Raw genomic sequence first — 21,870 nt, forward strand, 5'->3', positions numbered from 1 at the left:
TCTCAAGGTGGCCATTTTAGCAGTGTGCTGTGAGTATTATTTTTTTCATTTAACCTTTGTGCACCTAATAGGTTGGAAAATGCACCCCCAAAAAAGAAAGTGCCTGAACTAGACCAATATGTTTTTCTGAAACTTAAACATGTCAATTTGCTGATAGAATACTACAAAATTCAAAGTGTATACTTTTCCCCCCCAAATGTTATGAGGTCCAAAAGGCAGCTCGTTGTACGAATGACCGAGCCCCAAAACTTTGGTGCTAACCATGCTAACCATGCTCAAGTGCAGAGCCAGCTAGCCCTGGTGCTAAGGCTGGTGCTAGCCCACTTTACAATGTGCGTGAACATTCACTTAGCCCCAGGCTAAGGTGCAGTGTGAATGCGCCTTAAATAGATGGCTCTGGAACACTGTATTGCAACACCTATTGTGTGTCGGTCAGGCATCACCTCTATGACCCTCCTATCCTGTGAACACAAAACACCAGACAACACTCTATGGCTAAAGTCTTGACTGTGCGTCTCTGCTGTTGGCTATGAGTCCTTCCTGAACCAGGAAGAACATCTATTACTAAAGTAAAAGTGAAAGTTAATCACTTGTCCGGCTCTGCAATTTCCTGCCTGCCACGTTTGAAAGCTGTGTCGACTGTTAGAATCAACACCCTCAAAGTTTGCAGTTTATTCCACATCCTGTTCTGAGACATGGCTAATCGTGAAGTAAGTTATTTTCCTTCTTCTGCGTCCTAGTTGTAAGCTATTTTCCTCTTCTGAGTCCTAGTTGTAAGTTATTTTCCTCTTCTGCATCCTAGTTGTAAGTTATTTTCCTCTTCTGAGTCCTAGTTGTAAGTTATTTTCCTCTTCTGCATCCTAGTTGTAAGCTATTTTCCTCTTCTGCATCCTAGTTGTAAGTTATTTTCCTCTTCTGAGTCCTAGTTGTAAGTTATTTTCCTTCTTCTGCGTCCTAGTTGTAAGTTATTTTCCTCTTCTGAGTCCTAGTTGTAAGTTATTTTCCTCTTCTGCATCCTAGTTGTAAGTTATTTTCCTCTTCTGAGTCCTAGTTGTAAGTTATTTTCCTTCTTCTGCGTCCTAGTTGTAAGTTATTTTCCTTCTTCTGCGTCCTAGTTGTAAGTTATTTTCCTTCTTCTGCGTCCTAGTTGTAAGTTATTTTCCTTCTTCTGAGTCCTAGTTGTAAGTTATTTTCCTTCTTCTGCGTCCTAGTTGTAAGTTATTTTCCTCTTCTGCGTCTGTAACTAAAAGGAATTCAAAGGGCTAGAACACCCAAATCACATCATATTACAACTTGGTTTTCATTACTCTGTAAGTAGTTTAGAGACTGAAATCCATGCTTTGGTTTTGTGTACATGGTCACAGTCTCTTTGTATCATTTGTGAGCCAAAATAGGAGCAGTTTATGCTCTTCATGTCCAAATTATTTTTAAGGACCATTGCTTGAGCAACAGTAGACAAACATTTTTAGACACTTGATGATCATTTTGATACGAAACGCAAAACATTATTAATATTGGAGATATTGACTTGCTTTCGTTTTGGTACAGAAATGCTAAAAAGACACTATGGCTAGGTACACAAAACCACAGCATGGATTGCTTTCTTACATTCTCCGTAAACTGCTTACAACCTTGTAATTTGGACTTAAACCTGTGTGTTGTACACGGCCATGCCAGAGCTTGGGCGGGATAGGTGCTCAAAGTAACAGAAGTTCAATTACTATCCGACTATAAATATTATTTCACAGCTGACACATATCCTTTTTATTGTTTTGATAGGTTTCTGGAATGGAGAATATTATAATAACAAATAAGATGAAACTCATTGACTGGCTTCGAGTGGATCCAATGTACATTCTTCAACATCTGCATTGTAAAGGCATTATCAAAGACAGGGAGTATCAAAGCCTTATGAGTGTCCCAGAGCCGGAGAATAAAGTCATCAAACTGCTGGATAAGATCATTGGCAAAAAGGAAATGACATGTTGCCAGTTCCTTGATACTCTCAAAGAACATGATGTGAATGAAACATATCCGCAACTTCAGCAGTGGATAACCACCTTAGACTTACCAGGTACTATGATCTTACATATTACTTGACTCTGTACTCAGAGCTTTATATGGAAAGTGGAGACAGGTGTGATGTAAAGAAATATTTTTTAAAAGCCTCCTGTAATGAAGTCTTTATTGGCCCTGTGACTGATCTTCTATTGTTGTTCAGCTCAACAGGATAAACTACCTCAAGATTGGGCCGCCATGCCAGCCACCTCCCCTGTCCAACTCTACTCCATCCATCCAGGAAGCCCAGAGTATGATGAAGTCCTGAGCCTGTTCCGGAATACTTGTCCAGACAAGGAAATTAAAAAAGTAGCTATTTTCCAAAAGTGACTTCCTATGTACTTATAACTGTAACTGTGCAGCTGTATGTAAATCAAGGTATTGGAAGTTATCGAATTTATTGCCAATGAATGTAATATTTGTTTTGTCTCCTTCCCTTAGATTGAAAGGGTCCAGAACCCAAACTTGTGGAAAAGCTTCGAGATCAAGAAAAAAGACATCAGTGACAGGAATGATCGCTTTCTGAATGAGAGACGTCTTTTCCACGGAACCAGTCACACAAACGTAGGTCACATCAACGACCACGGCTTCAATCGGAGCTACGCTGGAAAAAATGGTAAGACATGCCAGTGGATAAACTCCAAAACAGAAAAGTCTTGCCTCAAGTTGAACTGTATATAACATCTCAAGAATCCTTACATTGAACTGGTTTCTCTCTTCTATATTAATAGTGTCATAACTGTGTCATAATCTTTCTGCAGATGCAGAGTATGGAAATGGCACCTACTTTGCAGTCAATGCCAGCTACTCTGCTGCTGATGAATTCTCCAAGCCGGATGGCGAAGGGAGGAAGTTGATGTACTTGTGTCGTGTTCTGACTGGACACTTCATAAAGGGAGAACGAGGGATGATAGAACCTCCATTTAAAGACGGATCAGATATTCGGCGCTACGATAGTACGACAAACAAGCAAACTGATCCAACAGAGTTCGTAGTCTTCCACGACTGTCAGGCATATCCAGAGTACCTGATCACTTTCTTAAGGGGCTAGAGCAACTGTTATAACTCAAAACCACTCTAATTTTGAGAACAGCAAAAATAGCCAAAAGAAGTGACAGTTAGTATGTTGAAAGTATTGCACCAACGCCTTGATTTTCTAGATTTAAATCTGTTATTTCCATTGTCATAATATAATTATTGATTTACTGTATGTCCTATAATCTAACAGATTGCATCTTTTAAACAGCAATCTTATTCAAATATCTTCAAAGGGACCATTTTTAGCAGTGCACATATTAGGGTCGGCTGTTGGGATTTTATTTTTATACAATGGTTCTAACATGGTAGCTTTTGCTAAAGCTCAACTAACATATCTTTGTTTACCAGTGTTTTTTCTATGACACATATTAGTCATTCCATTAAATATCCTAGATTAGATGACATTTTTGTAAAACCATCATTTTATATGACTCATATTTCCATTAAATATAAAAGATGTGTAATTAAGTCGAGTTTTGTGTGATTGTGTAGAATACGTAAATGTAACCCAAACACATTTCCATTGTGATAATTGCATTGTTACTGTATCTGTGTTTCATATCATAAACACGTCTCACCCTGCAAGAGAAACAATTTCAGGAAGATGAAGCCATCATTTGAATTAAACCTGTTAGACCACCAAAACATCATTCATTCCCTCAGGGAGGTATGTAGCCTGTATGTAGCCTGATCTAGTCTCACTGTAGCAGACCTACTGTATGTCTACTGCACATTATTTATGAAAACAGAAGAAAAATAATTACTGAATAGATGTTTAATAGCTGTGTTGAACGACTACAGAACCACAATGGCTCACACATCAACAGCTCATCCTTTTACAAAGCCAAATATGGTACAGCTTGGCAGCTGCTATAGATCCTGACCATGAGTTGTTTTATCTGTACTGGTAAATCCTGCATTTTTTAAACAGTTGATTTAGCTGTACTAAGGTGACTTAAATAGACACAACACTGATATTAGTCCGTTGAAATACAACTTTTGTGGTTTTAAACCATGAGAGGTGTTGTGGTGTGTATGGTTTTAAACCACTAGATGTGTTGTTGTGGTGTGTATGGTTTTAAACCACTAGAGGTGTTGTTGTGGTGTGTATGGTTTTAAACCACTAGAGGTCCATAGAGTCAAAGGTCTGCTTTGTATTTCATAAACAAAACAAAAAAAGGTTAGAAATTCAGTAAGATCTTGTTGTTAAAAGCATTTTTTAATTGTGATCGAAACAAACACTTATAGTGTGGACACATCCTTTCAATGACCGATGATGACCCCTTGAATACTGTGTGAAATAACTGTCCTGAAGCTCAGTGTCTCTAAAACATGATATCCATTGTCAACACTGCACATAGTCATTATTGTACATCTCTAGTTTAAAGCCTCTATATGTTATATATGTAAGGGATGATTAATATATACAAGGGACACGACAGGACAAAGACTGACTGCTACGCCATCTTGGATGTTTTCTTATATGTAAGGGATGAATTCAGACGCTCTGTACATTATCTGGAAATGATGGATGACGTGGTAGGGATGACACGCTGCCAAGCATAAAGCCTATGTGTGTTATTTATTGTGTGCTTAACGGCCGTCATGGGAAGAAGTGGACCAAAGCGCAGCGTTGTGAGCGGACATTTTCCTTTCATTCAAAGTGTCGCCAACAAAAAACAAGAAACAACCAAAACAACCGTGACGCTTACAAGGGCTACAGTGCCCCTAACAAAAGACAACTTCCCACAACTAACAAAAGGAACAGTCTGCTTATGTATGATTCCCAATCAGAGACAACGATAGACAGCTGTCCCTGATTGAGAACCATACCCGGCCAAAACATAGAAATATAGAATATAGAATGCCCACCCAAATCACAACCTGACCTAATCAAATAGAGACATAAAAAGGCTCTCTAGGGTCAGGGCGTAACAGTGTGACTCATCCTCTATTAATCATCACCTCCACTGATATAACAGGAGTCAGCTCTTATGACCAGACTCTGTCTCGTCTATCAGCTTCAATCTGCCCCTGCGTGTTCCTCTGAATTCAGTTCCTATGTGTCAGTATTGAATGTCAAGAGGCTGCAGTGTAATTCTGTAGATTAGATCTCTAAGGAATTTAACACCATGAGTACAGGAGCCTGTCAACATGGACACAAAATTGCCCGTTCTGTGTCAATTCATGTTATTACAATGCCTACAGGTAGTTTTGAACATCCTACTGTATTCATCTGTCGAACACAAACATGGTGAAACGTAATAATGAATCTTAGTTTCACTTCACATATGTCTTACTCATAACAAAACGTGCATTTCAATAGGCTGCACTCTTACAGGCCCGCACGTGTTATTGGCTATACTTACATAAAGGAAGTACGTTTCTCCCATTTCTGTCAGTAAGCGCTCGTTTGCATCAGCCACATAGCTTGTCAGTACGGAAAGTTGTAACGTATCCAGATTTACGTACCAGATCCTGCTCTGTTTAACATCTTGTTGGTAAGTTGACCTTCCTGTTCTGTAGTCTATAAACTGAGATGTGTGAGATATGGCTGCTCCCGCTCTTTAGCTTCACCAGCTGTGGTTCGTCTAGTTTACGGGACTCTATACTTCTCTCATTCCACCTCTCTCACCAAAACGGAAGCGCTTGTACTTTCTCATTCTTCCACAGATACAGCTTATCAACAAAAGTCTATTCCTTTTTGTCTTCCGTAGATGTTGTACAGTTTGTAATGGCATGAAATGTTCCCTAAAGAAAATATTCACACATTTTGAATCATAGGATGCAACTCGTCATACCGGCGGCTGTATGTCTGCCTGTTTGAACTCAGATACACATGAAAACATGAAATCATTCTGGGACTCAATAGAGATGTACAAAAACGATATAACATTCAACATGGGTGATTATTTCCTTTAAGTGTATTAAAACAGTAATGATATCAAATATGCATCAAATATACTGTATGTCTTGAATAGTGAAAGTAAAAACTACTTTAGAGCAGACTACATTACAATGAGCCCAATGGTTACATCGGACAAACCTTTCAATGTTAATTATGATTATTGATAGTGCACTCAGGTAATATATTCTGTACAGTATTAGGATCACTTCTATCGAACTGTTGACTGTTGTTTTATTGTCACTCATCTTTGACAGCTTTAAGATATTGATATATTTATATAGTTAGTTGAGTAGTTTACAGTATATATCATACCCTTTGTTCCATTACAGTATATATCATTACTTTTGTTCCATTACAGTATATATCATACCCTTTGTTCCATTACAGTATATATCATACCCTTTGTTCCATTACAGTATATATCATACCCTTTGTTGCATTACAGTATATATCATACCCTTTGTTCCATTACAGTATATATCATACCCTTTGTTGCATTACAGTATATATCATACCCTTTGTTCCATTACAGTATATATCATACCCTTTGTTCCATTACAGTATATATCATACCCTTTGTTCCATTACAGTATATATCATACCCTTTGTTCCATTACAGTATATATCATACCCTTTGTTCCATTACAGTATATATCATACCCCTTGTTGCATTACAGTATATATCATACCCTTTGTTGCATTACAGTATATATCATACCCTTTGTTCCATTACAGTATATATCATACCCTTTGTTCCATTACAGTATATATCATACCCTTTGTTGCATTACAGTATATATCATACCCTTTGTTGCATTACAGTATATATCATACCCTTTGTTGCATTACTGTTATGCAGGTGAATGAGGACCCAAAAGCGACTTGGCGAAAACAGAGTTTTTAATCCAGTAAGATACTTAACAAAACAAAAGGCATAATACTACTCGTAAAGACGAGAACAGACTGGAGACTTGATCAAGAACTGCAGGTTGCCTCGGGAAGGCACTTGAACCTAGCAGACTCAGACACCTGCTCACCACGCAGCATCTGAGGGAAACACGACACGACAGGGCAAAACATAGACACAGCACGGTGAATATAGACAAGGATCCGACAGGGCAGGTACGGAAAACAAGGAGAGAAATAGGGACTCTAATCAGGGAAAAGGATCGGGAACAGGTGTGGGAAGACTAAATGATTGATTAGGGGAATAGGAACAGCTGGGAGCAGGAACGGAACGATAGAGAGAAGAGAGAGCGAGAGAGTGAGAGAGGGAGGGGGAGAGAGAGGGATAGAAAGAGGGAAAGAACCTAATAAGACCAGCAGAGGGAAACGAATAGAAGGGGAAGCACAGGGACAAGACATGATAATTAATGACAAAACATGACAGTACCCCCCACTCACCGAGCGCCTCCTGGCGCACTCGAGGAGGAACCCTGGCGGCAACGGAGGAAATCATCAATAAGCGAACGGTCCAGCACGTCCCGAGACGGAACCCAACTCCTCTCCTCAGGACCGTAACCCTCCCAATCCACTAAGTATTGGTGACCCCGTCCCCGAGAACGCATGTCCATGATCTTACGTACCTTGTAAATAGGTGCGCTCTCGACAAGGACGGGAGGGGGAGGGAAGACGAACGGGGGTGCGAAGAAAGGGCTTGACACAGGAGACATGGAAGACAGGATGGACGCGACGAAGATGTCGCGGAAGAAGCAGTCGCACAGCGACAGGATTGACGACCTGGGAGACACGGAACGGACCAATGAACCGCGGAGTCAACTTACGAGAAGCTGTCGTAAGAGGAAGGTTGCGAGTGGAAAGCCACACTCTCTGGCCGCAACAATACCTTGGACTCTTAATCGTGCGTTTATTGGCGGCTCTCACCGTCTGTGCCCTGTAACGGCAAAGTGCAGACCTCACCCTCCTCCAGGTGCGCTCACAACGTTGGACAAACGCTTGAGCGGAGGGAACGCTGGACTCGGGAAGCTGGGATGAGAACAGAGGAGGCTGGTAACCCAGACTACTCTGAAACGGAGATAACCCGGTAGCAGACGAAGGAAGCGAGTTGTGAGCATATTCTGCCCAGGGGAGCTGTTCTGCCCAAGACGCAGGGTTTCTGAAAGAAAGGCTGCGTAGTATGCAACCAATCGTCTGATTGGCCCTCTCTGCTTGACCGTTAGACTGGGGATGAAACCCGGAAGAGAGACTGACGGACGCACCAATCAAACGACAGAACTCCCTCCAAAACTGTGACGTGAATTGCGGACCTCTGTCTGAAACGGCGTCTAACGGGAGGCCATGAATTCTGAACACATTCTCGATGATGATTTGTGCCGTCTCCTTAGCGGAAGGAAGTTTAGCGAGGGGAATGAAATGTGCCGCCTTAGAGAACCTATCGACAACCGTAAGAATCACAGTCTTCCCCGCAGACAAAGGCAGACCGGTAATGAAGTCTAGGGCGATGTGAGACCATGGTCGAGAAGGAATGGGGAGCGGTCTGAGACGACCGGCAGGAGGAGAGTTACCCGACTTAGTCTGCGCGCAGTCCGAACAAGCAGCCACGAAACGGCGCGTGTCACGCTCCTGAGTCGGCCACCAAAAGCGCTGGCGAATAGACGCAAGAGTGCCTCGAACACCGGGATGACCAGCTAACTTGGCAGAGTGAGCCCACTGAAGAACAGCCAGACGAGTGGAAACAGGAACGAAAAGGAGGTTACTAGGACAAGCGCGCGCGACGCAGTGTGCGTGAGTGCTTGCTTAACCTGTCTTTCAATTCCCCAGACTGTTAACCCGACAACACGCCCATAAGGAAGAATCCCCTCGGGATCAGTAGAAGCCACAGAAGAACTAAACAGACGGGATAAGGCATCAGGCTTGGTGTTTTTGCTACCCGGACGGTAAGAAATCACAAACTCGAAACGAGCAAAAAACAACGCCCAACGAGCTTGACGGGCATTAAGTCGTTTGGCAGAACGGATGTACTCAAGGTTCTTATGGTCTGTCCAAACGACAAAAGGAACGGTCGCCCCCTCCAACCACTGTCGCCATTCGCCTAGGGCTAGCGGATGGCGAGCAGTTCACGGTTACCCACATCATAGTTGCGCTCAGATGGCGACAGGCGATGAGAAAAATAAGCGCAAGGATGAACCTTATCGTCAGACTGGAAGCGCTGGGAAAGAATGGCTCCCACGCCTACCTCTGAAGCGTCAACCTCGACAATGAATTGTCTAGTGACGTCAGGAGTAACGAGGATAGGAGCGGACGTAAAACGTTCTTTTAGAAGATCAAAAGCTCCCTGGGCGGAACCGGACCACTTAAAACACGTCTTGACAGAAGTAAGAGCTGTGAGAGGGGCAGCAACTTGACCGAAATTACGAATGAAACGCCGATAGAAATTAGCGAAACCTAAAAAGCGCTGCAACTCGACACGTGACCTTGGAACGGGCCAATCACTGACAGCTTGGACCTTAGCGGAATCCATCTGAATGCCTTCAGCGGAAATAACGGAACCGAGAAAAGTAACGGAGGAGACATGAAAAGAGCACTTCTCAGCCTTTACGTAGAGACAATTCTCTAAAAGGCGCTGTAGAACACGTCGAACGTGCTGAACATGAATCTCGAGTGACGGTGAAAAAATCAGGATATCGTCAAGATAGACAAAAACAAAGATGTTCAGCATGTCTCTCAGAACATCATTAACTAATGCCTGAAAAACAGCTGGCGCATTGGCGAGACCAAACGGCAGAACCCGGTACTCAAAATGCCCTAACGGAGTGTTAAACGCCGTTTTCCACTCGTCCCCCTCTCTGATGCGCACGAGATGGTAAGCGTTACGAAGGTCCAACTTAGTAAAGCACCTGGCTCCCTGCAGAATCTCGAAGGCTGATGACATAAGGGGAAGCGGATAACGATTCTTAACCGTTATGTCATTCAGCCCTCGATAATCCACGCAGGGGCGCAGAGTACCGTCCTTCTTCTTAACAAAAAAGAACCCCGCCCCGGCCGGAGAGGAAGAAGGCACTATGGTACCGGCATCAAGAGACACAGATAAATAATCCTCGAGAGCCTTACGTTCGGGAGCCGACAGAGAGTATAGTCTACCCCGAGGAGGAGTGGTCCCCGGAAGGAGATCAATACTACAATCATACGACCGGTGAGGAGGAAGGGAGTTGGCTCGGGACCGACTGAAGACCGTGCGCAGATCATGATATTCCTCCGGCACTCCTGTCAAATCGCCAGGTTCCTCCTGAGAAGTGGGGACAGAAGAAACGGGAGGGATGGCAGACATTAAACACTTCACATGACAAGATACGTTCCAGGATAGGATAGAATTACAAGACCAATTAATAGAAGGATTATGACATACTAGCCAGGGATGACCCAAAACAACAGGTGTAAAAGGTGAACGAAAAATCAAAAAAGAAATAGTCTCACTGTGGTTACCAGATACTGTGAGAGTTAAAGGTAGTGTCTCAAATCTGATACTGGGAAGATGACTACCATCTAAGGCAAACATGGGCGTAGGCTTGTCTAACTGTCTGAAAGGAATGTTATGTTTCCGAACCCATGCTTCGTCCATGAAACAACCCTCAGCCCCAGAGTCAATCAAGGCACTGCATGTAGCACCCGAACCGGTCCAGCGTAGATGGACCGACATAGTAGTACAGGATCTAGGTGAAGAGACCTGAGTAGTAGCGCTCACCAGTAGCCCTCCGCTTACTGATGAGCTCTGGCCTTTTACTGGACATGAATTGACAAAATGTCCATCAAATCCGCAATAGAGGCACAGGCGGTTGGTGATCCTCCGTTCCCTCTCCTTGGTCGAGATGCGAATACCTCCCAGCTGCATGGGCTCAGTCTCTGAGCCAGAGGAGGGAGATGGTTGCGATGCGGAGCAGGGAAACACCGTTGACGCGAGCTCTCTTCCACGAGCTTGGTGACGAAGATCTACCCGTCGTTCTATGCGGATGGCGAGAGCAATCAAAGAGTCCACACTGGAAGGAACCTCCCGAGAGAGAATCTCATCTTTGACCACTGTGTGGAGTCCCTCCAGAAAACGAGCGAGCAGCGCCGGCTCGTTCCAGTCACTAGAGGCAGCAAGAGTACGAAACTCTATAGAGTAATCCGTTATGGATCGATCACCTTGGCATAGGGAAGCCAGGGCCCTAGAAGCCTCCCCACCAAAAACTGAACGGTCAAAAACCCGAATCATCTCCTCTTTAAAATTCTGGTAATTGTTAGAACAATCAGCCCTTGCCTCCCAGATAGCTGTGCCCCACTCTCGGGCCCGGCCAGTAAGGAGTGAAATGACGTAAGCAACCCGAGCTCTCTCGCTAGAGTATGTGTTGGGTTGGAGAGAGAACACAATATCACACTGGGTGAGAAAGGAGCGGCACTCCGTGGGCTGCCCGGAGTAGCAAGGTGGGTTATTAACCCTAGGTTCCGGAGGCTCGGCAGGCCAGGAAGTAACAGGTGGCACGAGACGAAGACTCTGGAACTGTCCAGAGAGGTCGGAAACCTGAGCGGCCAGGTTCTCCACGGCATGGCGAGCAGCAGACAATTCCTGCTCGTGTCTGCCGAGCATGGCTCCTTGGATCTTGACGGCAGTGTTACGAGCCTCTGTAGTCGCTGGGTCCATTCCTTGGTCGGATCCTTCTGTTATGCAGGTGAATGAGGACCCAAAAGCGACTTGGCGAAAACAGAGTTTTTAATCCAGTAAGATACTTAACAAAACAAAAGGCATAATACTACTCGTAAAGACGAGAACAGACTGGAGACTTGATCAAGAACTGCAGGTTGCCTCGGGAAGGCACTTGAACCTAGCAGACTCAGACACCTGCTCACCACGCAGCATCTGAGGGAAACACGACACGACAGGGCAAAACATAGACACAGCACGGTGAATATAGACAAGGATCCGACAGGGCAGGTACGGAAAACAAGGAGAGAAATAGGGACTCTAATCAGGGAAAAGGATCGGGAACAGGTGTGGGAAGACTAAATGATTGATTAGGGGAATAGGAACAGCTGGGAGCAGGAACGGAACGATAGAGAGAAGAGAGAGCGAGAGAGTGAGAGAGGGAGGGGGAGAGAGAGGGATAGAAAGAGGGAAAGAACCTAATAAGACCAGCAGAGGGAAACGAATAGAAGGGGAAGCACAGGGACAAGACATGATAATTAATGACAAAACATGACAATTACAGTATATATCATACCCTTTGTTCCATGACAGTATATATCATACCCTTTGTTCCATTACAGTATATATCATACCCTTTGTTCCATTACAGTATATATCATACCCTTTGTTCCATTCCAGTATATATCATACCCTTTGTTCCATTACAGTATATATCATACCCTTTGTTCCATTACAGTATATATCATACCCTTTGTTACATTCCTTACTGTATGCATCTCTTGTAGACATTTAGACAATGGAATTTCTGAAGTCAAAGAAGACGGATCTGTGCCAGTGGTTATCAACAGACCCTGAGTATATAATTGAAAAGTGTGAGGATATTTTATCAGTTAAACAAGGAAAAGCTGTTTCCAGCCAAGCCACTGCTGTGGAGAAGATCTGCCTTCTTTTGGATGAAATCATGAAAAAGGGGAAGGGTGCATGTGAGGCGTTCAATGAGATTCTGCAGAAAGAGAAGGCACATTATCCAGGCCTTCAACAGCATTTCAGCTCGAACACACAAGGTGAAGTAGCAGTATTACATTAACGTTTGTAGTGATTAAAGACATTTAAGCACTTCACAGCGGTTATTAGAAAACATACATTTTAAATGTTTGTCATGTAGCAGACACTTATCCAGAGTGACTTATGGGAGCAATTAGTGTTCAGTGAATTGCTCAAGGGCACATCGGCACATGTTTCACCTAGTAGGCTCAGTGTACATGTTTTACTATACAGAATATAAAATGCAATTGTCAGGTTTGTCAGGCCAGTGTTTTTCTTACAGACTGAAAGGTCATGACATACAAAAGGTCATCATCTAACAAGCCAATAACACATTTGTTTTGAAGTGTCCTCCAGCCCAACGGTTTACGCGGGTTCCAACAGCACTGTTGATTCCCGAATAGTTACCGGGAACCGAATGAAAAAGGACTTGATCATACAACCATCCAAGCAGGAGGGGTGAATCATCTGGTGAGTGCTACTATGAATAAGCTATAACATGGTCATTCTAATGAAGTTGTGTTGCTTACTAACAGACAGCCCCATAAGAACAACCTAAGACAATTGTATAGTTACTTGGACACAAAATGTATCTTTCAGGAGTGAACCAACCACCCCCAAATGCAAATGTGGTTGCAATCGACAACAGTCATATCTCTACTGATATGGTTACGGACAATGACATCGATGGCAGCGTCAATTTGTCTTCGACACAGGCCCCACCTCCAGCCCCAGTCCATCGAGCCTCACAGTGTCCAGGTAAACTATTTAGGCAAGTTTTGTCTTCACAGGTCTCCACCTGAGCTGTAGCTGTGTTAGAGAACAGGGGCCTCATAACTGTTGTGTAAATTTTACACTAAATATCTGCATGCACCATTTCTGAAAAAAAATAAAATATTGAGATTTATAAACTGGGCGCATGTCATACATACACATATTTCTTGTTACCAATCACAGCTGTGGTAAACTGTGTGCGGGAACAAGCATTATAACTTTGCCTGATAAAGGTCCATCCATCACAACAAAACTATCTGTGAACACATTATTTAGGCAATAAAGAAAGAATCATCCTCATGAAACTGGATCAAATGAAGTCATGAATGTGTCTCGATATTGCACTGACAAACAGCTTAGTCTTACCCGTAAACCAATCTGTGGCCATTATACTTCAAAAGGTGAACTAATTTGCAATCATTTAATTTTGCATGGCTAAAGTTTTGACAGTGCTTCTCTGCTATTGGCTATAAGTCCTTCCTGAACAAAAAATAACATCTATTACTAAAGTAAAAGTGTTAGAATCGACACACTCAAAGTTTGAAGTTTATTCCACATCCTGTACTGAGACATGGCTAATCGTGTAGTAAGCTATTTTCCTCTTCTGTGTGCTAGTAGTAAGTTATTTTCCTCTTGTGCGACTGTAACTAAGAGGAAGTCAAAGAGAGAATTCACCCAAATCACAAAATTACACCTTGGTTTCCTTACTCTGTAGACAGTTTAAAGACAGTAATCCATGCTTTGGTTTTGTGTGCCTGGCCAAATTCTCTTTTTATCATTCGTGTGTCAAAACTAATGCAAATCAACATCCTCAATATGAGCATTTTACACGCTTCATGTCCAAGGCATTTTGTTTATTCAACCTTTATTTAACTAGACAAGTCAGATAAGAACATATTCTTATTTACATTGATGGACTAGGAACAGTGGCTTAACTACTTTTTTCAGGGGAAGAACGACAGATCTTTACCTTGTCAGCTCAGGGATTTGATGTAGCAACCTTTCGGTTACTGGCCCAACCCTCTAACACCTAGGATACCTGCCGCCCCAGCAGGTAGACTAGTAACCGACAGGTAGCCTAGTAACATTGCTTGAGCGACAGTAACCAAACAATTTTAGACACTTGCTGATGATTTGGACACAAAACGCAAAAATATTGTAATATTGGGGATATTGACTTGCATTGTTTTTGGGAAACATGCTAAAAAGAGACTATGGCTCAGTACACAAAACCAAAACCTGTTTTTTTTAGTTCTCCGTAATGGAATTTATAATTACAAATAAGGTGAAAATCATTGACTGACTTCGAGTAGATCCATTCTTCAATCTTCAACATCTGCATTGTAAAGGCATTATCAAAGACAGGGAGTATCAAAGCCTTATGAGTGTCCCAGAGCCGGAGAATAAAGTCATCAAACTGCGGGATAAGATCATTGGCAAATAGGAAAAGAAACTCATCTCAATTTCCTTGATACTCTCAAAGAAAGTCATGTGCATGAAATCTATCAACAACTTCAGCAGTCGATTACCACCTTAGACTTACCAGGTACTGGGATCTTACATATTTCTTGACATGGAAAGTGTCTCTGTACTCAGAGCTTTACATGGAAAGTGGAAATGGGTGTGATGTAAAGGCATATTTAAAAATCCTCCTGATCTTCAGGACTGATCTTCTATTGTTATCTCCAACAGAGTTCGTAGTCTTCCGTGTTAAATGTAAATGTAAATCTCCAGCTCAACAGGATAACCTCCCTCACATTGGGATACCAGGCCAGCCACCACTTCTGTCCGGCTCTACCCTATCCAGTCAGGAAGCCCAGAGTATGATGAAGTCCTGAGCCTGTTCCGGGCTACTTGTCCAGACAATACAATTATTAAGGTACCTCTTTTCCTAAAGATACTTTCTGTGTAGTTATAACTGTAACTGTGCAGCTGTATGTAAATCAGGTCATTGAATGTCTTGCCAATTACTGTAATGTGTTTTCTTCCCCTTCCCTTAGATTGAAAGGGTCCAGAACACAAACCTGTGGAATAGCTTCCAGATCAAGAAACAAGAAATGGAGGACAGAAATGATGGTATGATCAATGAGAGACATCTTTTCCATGCAACCAGCTACACAACCATAGAACACATCAACAACAACGGGTTCAATCGGAGCTACGCTGGACAAAATGGTAAGATATGCCAGTGGATAAACTCCAAAACAGAAAAGTCTTGCCTCAAGTTGAACTGTATATAACATCTCAAGAATCCTTATATCTAACTTGTTTCTCTCTTCTATGTTAATAGTGTCATAACTGTGTCATAATCTTTCTGCAGATGCAGAGTTTGGAAATGGCACCTACTTTGCAGTCAATGCCAGCTACTCTGCTGCTGATGAATTCTCCAAGCCGGATGGCGAAGGGAGGAAGTTGATGTACTTGTGTCGTGTTCTGACTGGACACTTCATAAAGGGAGAACGAGGGATGATAGAACCTCCATTTAAAGACGGATCAGATATTCGGCGCTACGATAGTACGACAAACAAGCAAACTGATCCAACAGAGTTCGTAGTCTTCCACGACTGTCAGGCATATCCAGAGTACCTGATCACTTTCTTAAGGGGCTAGAGCAACATGGTAGCTTTTGGGAACTTCAAGTCAGTTTATTATTATTATTATTAAATGTCAGTCACCAGACTCACCACCCATTGCTACGTAGGAGAGATATTTGTTTTTTAAATAGCAGTTGTGATGTGGTTTCGTACTGCTCAACTAACATATCTTTGTTTACCAGTGTTTTTTAAATAGCAGTTGTGATGGGGTTTCGTACTGCTCAACTAACATATCTTTGTTTACCAGTATTTTTTCTATGACACATATTTGTCATTCCAATAAATATCCTAGATTTGAAGGGAGAATAAATGTGTAAAACCATCATTGTTATGACTCATATTTCCATTAAATAAGAAAAACACATAACTAAGTTGTGTTTTGTGTGATTGTGTAGAATACGTAAATATAACGCAAACACAGATTCCATTGTGATGATTGCATTGTTACTGTTTCTGTGTTTCATATCATGAATATGTCTCACCGTGCAACAATTCCAGGAAGATGAAGCCATCATTTAATATAAACCTGTTAGACCACCTCAACATCATTCATTCCCTCAGGGAGCTACGTAGCCTGATCTGATCTCACTGTATCACACAAAGCTCTACTGCACATTATTCATGAAAACAGAAGAAAGAACGAGTCACTGTTATTTTATTGTTTCTCTTGAATTATTTGTTATTTTTCTATGTTTTTCTTTTTTACTTCAGTTTCATTTATTAAATACTTTCTTAACACTTATTTTTCTTAAAACTGCTTTGTTTAAGGGCTTGTAAGTAAAGCATTTTACTGTAAGGTCTACTACACCTGTTGTATTCGGTGGATGTGACAAATAACATTTGATTTGATTTGTATTACACCTATATGGGTATATGCACATTATTCATGAAAACAGAAGTAAGAAAGAGAGAAAGAAATAAAGCAGGAGACTTTTGAATATACATGTTTCCTTCATATAATGGTTAAATATAGAAACTGTCAATGTCAGCTTACAAAGGCTCAAGGTTTGGTCCCTCAGATACTACCATCCATGTATACCTTGGAGATGAAGTGATTACATGCTTAATTAGCTGTGTTGAATGACTATAGAACCACAATGGCTCACGCATCAACAGCTCATCCTTTTACAAAGCCATTAAATAAGAAAAACAAAGCCAACCTTCCTGACAGGTTCTGTAGTTGACTCCAAGTGCCTTCAGGTCCTGTAATATGGTACAGCTTGGCAGCTGCTATAGATCCTGACCATGAGTTGTTTTATCTGTACTGGAAAACCCTGCGTTTTTTTAAATAGTTGATTTCGCTGTACTAAGGTGAATTAAATAGACACAACACTGATATTAGTCCGTTAAAATACAACTTGAGCTCTTGTTGTGGTGTGTATGGTTTTAAACCACTAGAGGTGTTGTTGTGGTGTGTATGGTTTTAAACCACTAGAGGTGTTGTTGTGGTGTGTATGCTTTTAAACCACTAGAGGTGTTGTTGTGGTGTGTATGGTTTTAAACCACTAGAGGTGTTGTTGTGGTGTGTATGCTTTTAAACCACTAGAGGTCGATAGAGTCAAAGGTCTGCTTTGTATTTCTTAAACAAAACAAAAAAAGGTTAGACATTCATGAGATCTTGTTGTTAAAAGTGTTTTTTAATTGTGATCGAAACAAACACTTATAGTGTGGACACATCCTTTCAATGATCGATGATGACCCCTTGAATAATGACCCTATATTCAGAAAATGGACACAGAGGAATTATTGGACAGTCGGTAAAACCTTGTCTCTGTGTAATTACCTAGTACTTCTCTAGTTTAAAGCCCATATGTGTGATATTAAATAAAGGTGAAATATATTTTTATTTCACCTTTATTTAATTAACCAGGTAGGCTAGTTGAGAACAAGTTCTCATTTGCAACTGCGACTTGGCCAAGATAAAGCATAGCAATTCGACACATACAACAACACAGAGTTACACATGGAATCAACAAAACATACAGTCAATAATACAGTAGAACAAAAGAAAACAAAAAGTCTATATACAGTGAGTGCAAATGAGGTAAGTTAAGGAAATAAATTGGTCATGGTGGCAAAGTAATTACAATATAGCAATTAAACACTGGAATGGTAGATCGGCAGAAGATGAATGTGCAGGTAGAGATACTGGGGTGCAAAGGAGCAAGATAAATAAATAAATACAGTATGGGGATGAGGTAGGTAGATTAGATGGGCTGTTTACAGATGGACTATGTACAGGTGCAGCGATCTGTGAGCTGCTCTGACAGCTGGTGCTTAAAGCTAGTGAGGGAGATGTGAGTCTCCAGCTTCAGAGATTTTTGCAGTTCGTTCCAGTCATGGGCAGCAAAGAACTGGAAGGAAATACGACCAAAAGAGCGGGTGCTGCTATGGTGACCAGTGAGCTGAGATAAGGTGGGGCTTTAACTAGCAGAGACTTGTAGGTAACCTGTAGCCAGTGGGTTTGGCGACGAGTATGAAGCGAGGGCCAACCAACGAGAGCGTACAGGTCGCAATGGTGGGTAGTGTATGGGGCTTTGGTGACAAAACGGATGGCACTGTGATAGACTCCATCCAGTTTGTTGAGTAGAGTGTTGGAGGCTATTTTATAGATGACATCACCGAGGTCGAGGATCGGTAGGATGGTCAGTTTTATGAGGGTATGTTTGGCAGCATGAGTGAAGAATGCTTTGTTGCGATATAGGAAGCCGATTCTAGATTTAATTTTGGATTTGTAACGATCGTCGTAGGTGGAAGAAGGAGAGGACCAAGGTGCAGCGTGGTACGTGTTCATTATCTTTTAATTCCACTGAACACTAGAACAAAAATAACAAAAACGGAACAAACGAAACAGTCCTGTCTGGTACAGAGACAGAGACAGAAAACAACTACCCAGAAATCATAGTGGGAAAACAGGCTGACTAAGTATGGTTCTCAATCAGAGACAACGATCGACAGCTGCCTCTGATTGGGAACCATACCAGGCCAAACACAGAAATACAAAACCTAGACTTAAAAACATAGAATGCCATCCCCAACACACGCCCTGACCAACCTAAAACAGAGACATAAAAAAGGAACTAAGGTCAGAACGTGACAGGATTGGAGATGCTTAATGTGAGTCTGGAAGGAGAGTTTACAGTCTAACCAGACACCCAGGTATTTGTAGTTGTCCACATATACTAAATCAGAGCCGTCCAGAGTAGTGATGCTGGACAGGCGAGCAGGTGCGGGCAGTGATCGATTGAATAGCATGCATTTAGTTTTACTTGTGTTTAAGAGCAGTTGGAGGCCACGGAAGGTGAGTTGTATGGCATTGAAGTTCATCTGGAGGTTAGTTAAACAGAGTGTCCAAAGAGGGGCCAGAAGTATACATAATGGTATCGTCTCCGTAGAGGTGGATCAGAGAATAACCAGTAGCAAGAGCAACATCATTGATATATTCAGAAAAGAGAGTCGGCCAGAGAATTGAACCCCGTGGCACACCCATAGAGACTGCCAGACGTCCGGACAACAGGCCCTCCGATTTGAACTCTATCAGAGAAGTAGTTGGTAAACCAGGCGAGGCAATCATTTGAGAAACCAAAGCTGTCGAGTCTGCCAATAAGAATGTTGTGATTGACAGAGTTGAAAGCCTTGGCCAGGTCGATGAATATGGCTGCACAGTAATGTCTCTTATCGATGGTGGCCATGATGTCGTTTAGAACCTTGAGCGTGGCTGAGGTGCACCCATGACCAGCTCTGAAACCAGATTGCATAGCGGAGAAGGTACGGTGGGATTCGAAATGGTCGGTAAACTTGGCTTTCGAAAGACCTTAGAAAGACAGGGTAGGATAGATATACGTCTGTAGCAGTTTGGGTCTAGAGTGTCAACCCCTTTGAAGAGGGGGATGACCGCGGCAGCTTTAAAATCTTTGGGAATCTCAAACTATACGAAAGAGAGTTTGAACAGGCTGGTAATTGGGGTTGCAACAATTTCGGCAGATCATTTTAGAAAGAGAGGGTCGAGATTGTCTAGCCCGGCCAATTTGTATGGGTCCAGATTATGCAGCTCTTTCAGAACATCAGCTATCTGGATTTGGGTGGAGGAGAAATGGTGGGGACTTTGGCGGGTTGCGTTGGAGGGTGCTGGGCAGTTGACCGGGGTAGGGGTAGCCAGGTGGAAAGCATGGCCAGCCGTAGAGAAATGCTTATTGAAATTCTCAATTGTAGTGGATTTATCAGTGGTGACAGTGTTTCCTAGCCTCAGAGCAGTGGGCAGCTGGGAGGAGGTGCTCTTATTCTCTATCGACTTTACAGTGTTCCAGAACGTTTTTGAGTTAGTACTACAGGATGCAAATTTCTGTTTGAAAAAGATAGCCTTAGCTATTCTAACTGCCTGTGTATATTTGTTCCTAACTTCCCTGAAAAGTTGCATATCACGGGGGCTATTCGATGCTAATGCAGAACGCCACAGGATGTTTTTGTGCTGGTCAAGGGCAGACAGGTCTGGAGTGAACCAAGGACTATATATATTCCTAGTTCTACATTTTTTGAGAGGGGCATGCATATTTAAGATGGTGAGGAAGGCACTTTTAAAAAATAGCCAGGCATCATCTACTGACGGGATGAGGTCAAGGCCTGCTTGCAGAAGTGTTTAAGAGAGCGCTTGACAGTGATGAGGGGTGGTCGTTTGGTTGCAGACCCATTATGGATGCAGGCAATGAGGCAGTGATCGCTGAGATCCTGATTGAAAACAGCATAGGTTTATTTGGAGGGGGAGTTAGTTAGGATGACATCTATGAGGGTGCCCGTGTTTACTGATTTGTGGTTGTACCTGGTATGTTGATTGATAATTTGTGTGAGATTGAGGGCATCTAGCTTGGATTGCAGGATGGCCGGGGTGTTACGCATGTCCCAGTTTAGGTCACCTGGTAGCACGATCTCAGAAAATAGATGGGGGGCAATCAATTCACATATGGTATTGAGGGCACAGCTGGGGGCAGAGGGAGGTCTATAGCAAGCAGCAATAGTGAGAGACTTGTTTCTGGAAAGGTGAATTTTTAGAAGTAGAAGCTCAAATTGTTTGGGTGCAGACTTGGATAGTAATACAGAACTCTGTGGGCTATCTTTGCAGTAGAATGCAACACCGCCCCCTATGGCAGTTCTATCTTGGTGGAAAATGTTCTAGTTTGCGATGGAGATTTCAGGGTTTTTGTGGTTTTCCTAAGCCAGCACTGCAAAAGCAGTGAGTAAAACAAACTTAGGGAGTAGGATTCTAGTGTTAACATGCATGAAACCAAGGCTTTTACAGTTGCAGAAGTCAACAAATGAGAGCACCTGGGGAGTGGGAGGGGAGCTAGGCACTGCAGGACCTGGATTCACCTCCATATCACCAGAGGAACAGAGGAGAAGGAGGATAAGGGTATGGCTAAAGGCTATACGAACTGGCCGTCTAGCACATTCAGAACAGAGAGTAAAAGGAGCAGGTTTCTGGGTGAGATAGCATAGATTCAATGCATAGTGTACAGACAAAGGTAAGGTAGGACGTGAGTACATTGGAGGTAAACCTAGGCATTGAGTAATGATGAGAGAGATATAGTCTCTTGAGATGTTTAAACCAAGTGATGTCATCGCATATGTAGGAGGTGGAACAACATGGTTGGTTAAGGCATATTGAGCAGGGCTAGAGGCTCTACAGTGAAATAAGACAGTAATCACTAACCAGGACAGTAATGGACGAGGCATATTGACATTAGAGAGAGGCATGTGTAGCCAAGTGAACATATGGGTCCAGTGAATGGTTGGGCTGACTGGGGACACGGCGATTCAGA

The 21,870-nt window shown here is 42.5% G+C and overlaps 2 protein-coding genes across 3 annotated transcripts; both read left to right on the forward strand.

The window, feature by feature from the left end:
* Nucleotides 1–556: 556 nt before the first annotated feature.
* On the forward strand, nucleotides 557–3,578 carry LOC124043012 (protein mono-ADP-ribosyltransferase PARP15-like). 2 transcript variants are annotated; one of them, XM_046361192.1, is made up of 6 exons: nucleotides 557–710; nucleotides 1,780–2,074; nucleotides 2,222–2,367; nucleotides 2,500–2,674; nucleotides 2,820–3,105; nucleotides 3,149–3,577. In XM_046361192.1, exons 1-6 carry the CDS (start codon nucleotides 696–698, stop codon nucleotides 3,171–3,173), a joined length of 942 nt encoding a protein of 313 aa, XP_046217148.1. In that variant the 5' UTR covers nucleotides 557–695; the 3' UTR covers nucleotides 3,174–3,577. The 2 variants fall into 2 exon arrangements, with proteins under 2 accessions (XP_046217148.1, XP_046217149.1); XM_046361193.1 differs by having other exon boundaries at nucleotides 2,820–3,578.
* Nucleotides 3,579–14,438: 10,860 nt separating this feature from the next.
* LOC124044236 (protein mono-ADP-ribosyltransferase PARP15-like) lies at nucleotides 14,439–16,938 on the forward strand. The gene is made up of 3 exons (XM_046363834.1): nucleotides 14,439–15,342; nucleotides 15,464–15,638; nucleotides 15,784–16,938. Exons 2-3 carry the CDS (start codon nucleotides 15,521–15,523, stop codon nucleotides 16,071–16,073), a joined length of 408 nt encoding a protein of 135 aa, XP_046219790.1. The 5' UTR covers nucleotides 14,439–15,342; nucleotides 15,464–15,520; the 3' UTR covers nucleotides 16,074–16,938.
* Nucleotides 16,939–21,870: the final 4,932 nt, after the last annotated feature.

Source organism: Oncorhynchus gorbuscha, linkage group LG09 (genome assembly GCF_021184085.1).
Source record: "Oncorhynchus gorbuscha isolate QuinsamMale2020 ecotype Even-year linkage group LG09, OgorEven_v1.0, whole genome shotgun sequence".
Classification (NCBI taxonomy): Eukaryota; Metazoa; Chordata; class Actinopteri; order Salmoniformes; family Salmonidae; genus Oncorhynchus; species Oncorhynchus gorbuscha.

Excerpts from the sequence above, each read along its gene's own strand:
- LOC124043012 (XM_046361192.1), top strand. Across the intron at positions 2,368-2,499 it reads CAGACAAGGAAATTAAAAAA|ATTGAAAGGGTCCAGAACCC; the intron begins GTAGCTATTTTC and ends TCCTTCCCTTAG. Across the intron at positions 3,106-3,148 it reads CTGATCACTTTCTTAAGGGG|CAGCAAAAATAGCCAAAAGA; the intron begins CTAGAGCAACTG and ends TAATTTTGAGAA.
- LOC124044236 (XM_046363834.1), top strand. The coding sequence starts at position 15,521 with ATGGAGGACAGAAATGATGGTATGATCAATGAGAGACATCTTTTCCAT. Across the intron at positions 15,639-15,783 it reads GAGCTACGCTGGACAAAATG|ATGCAGAGTTTGGAAATGGC; the intron begins GTAAGATATGCC and ends ATCTTTCTGCAG.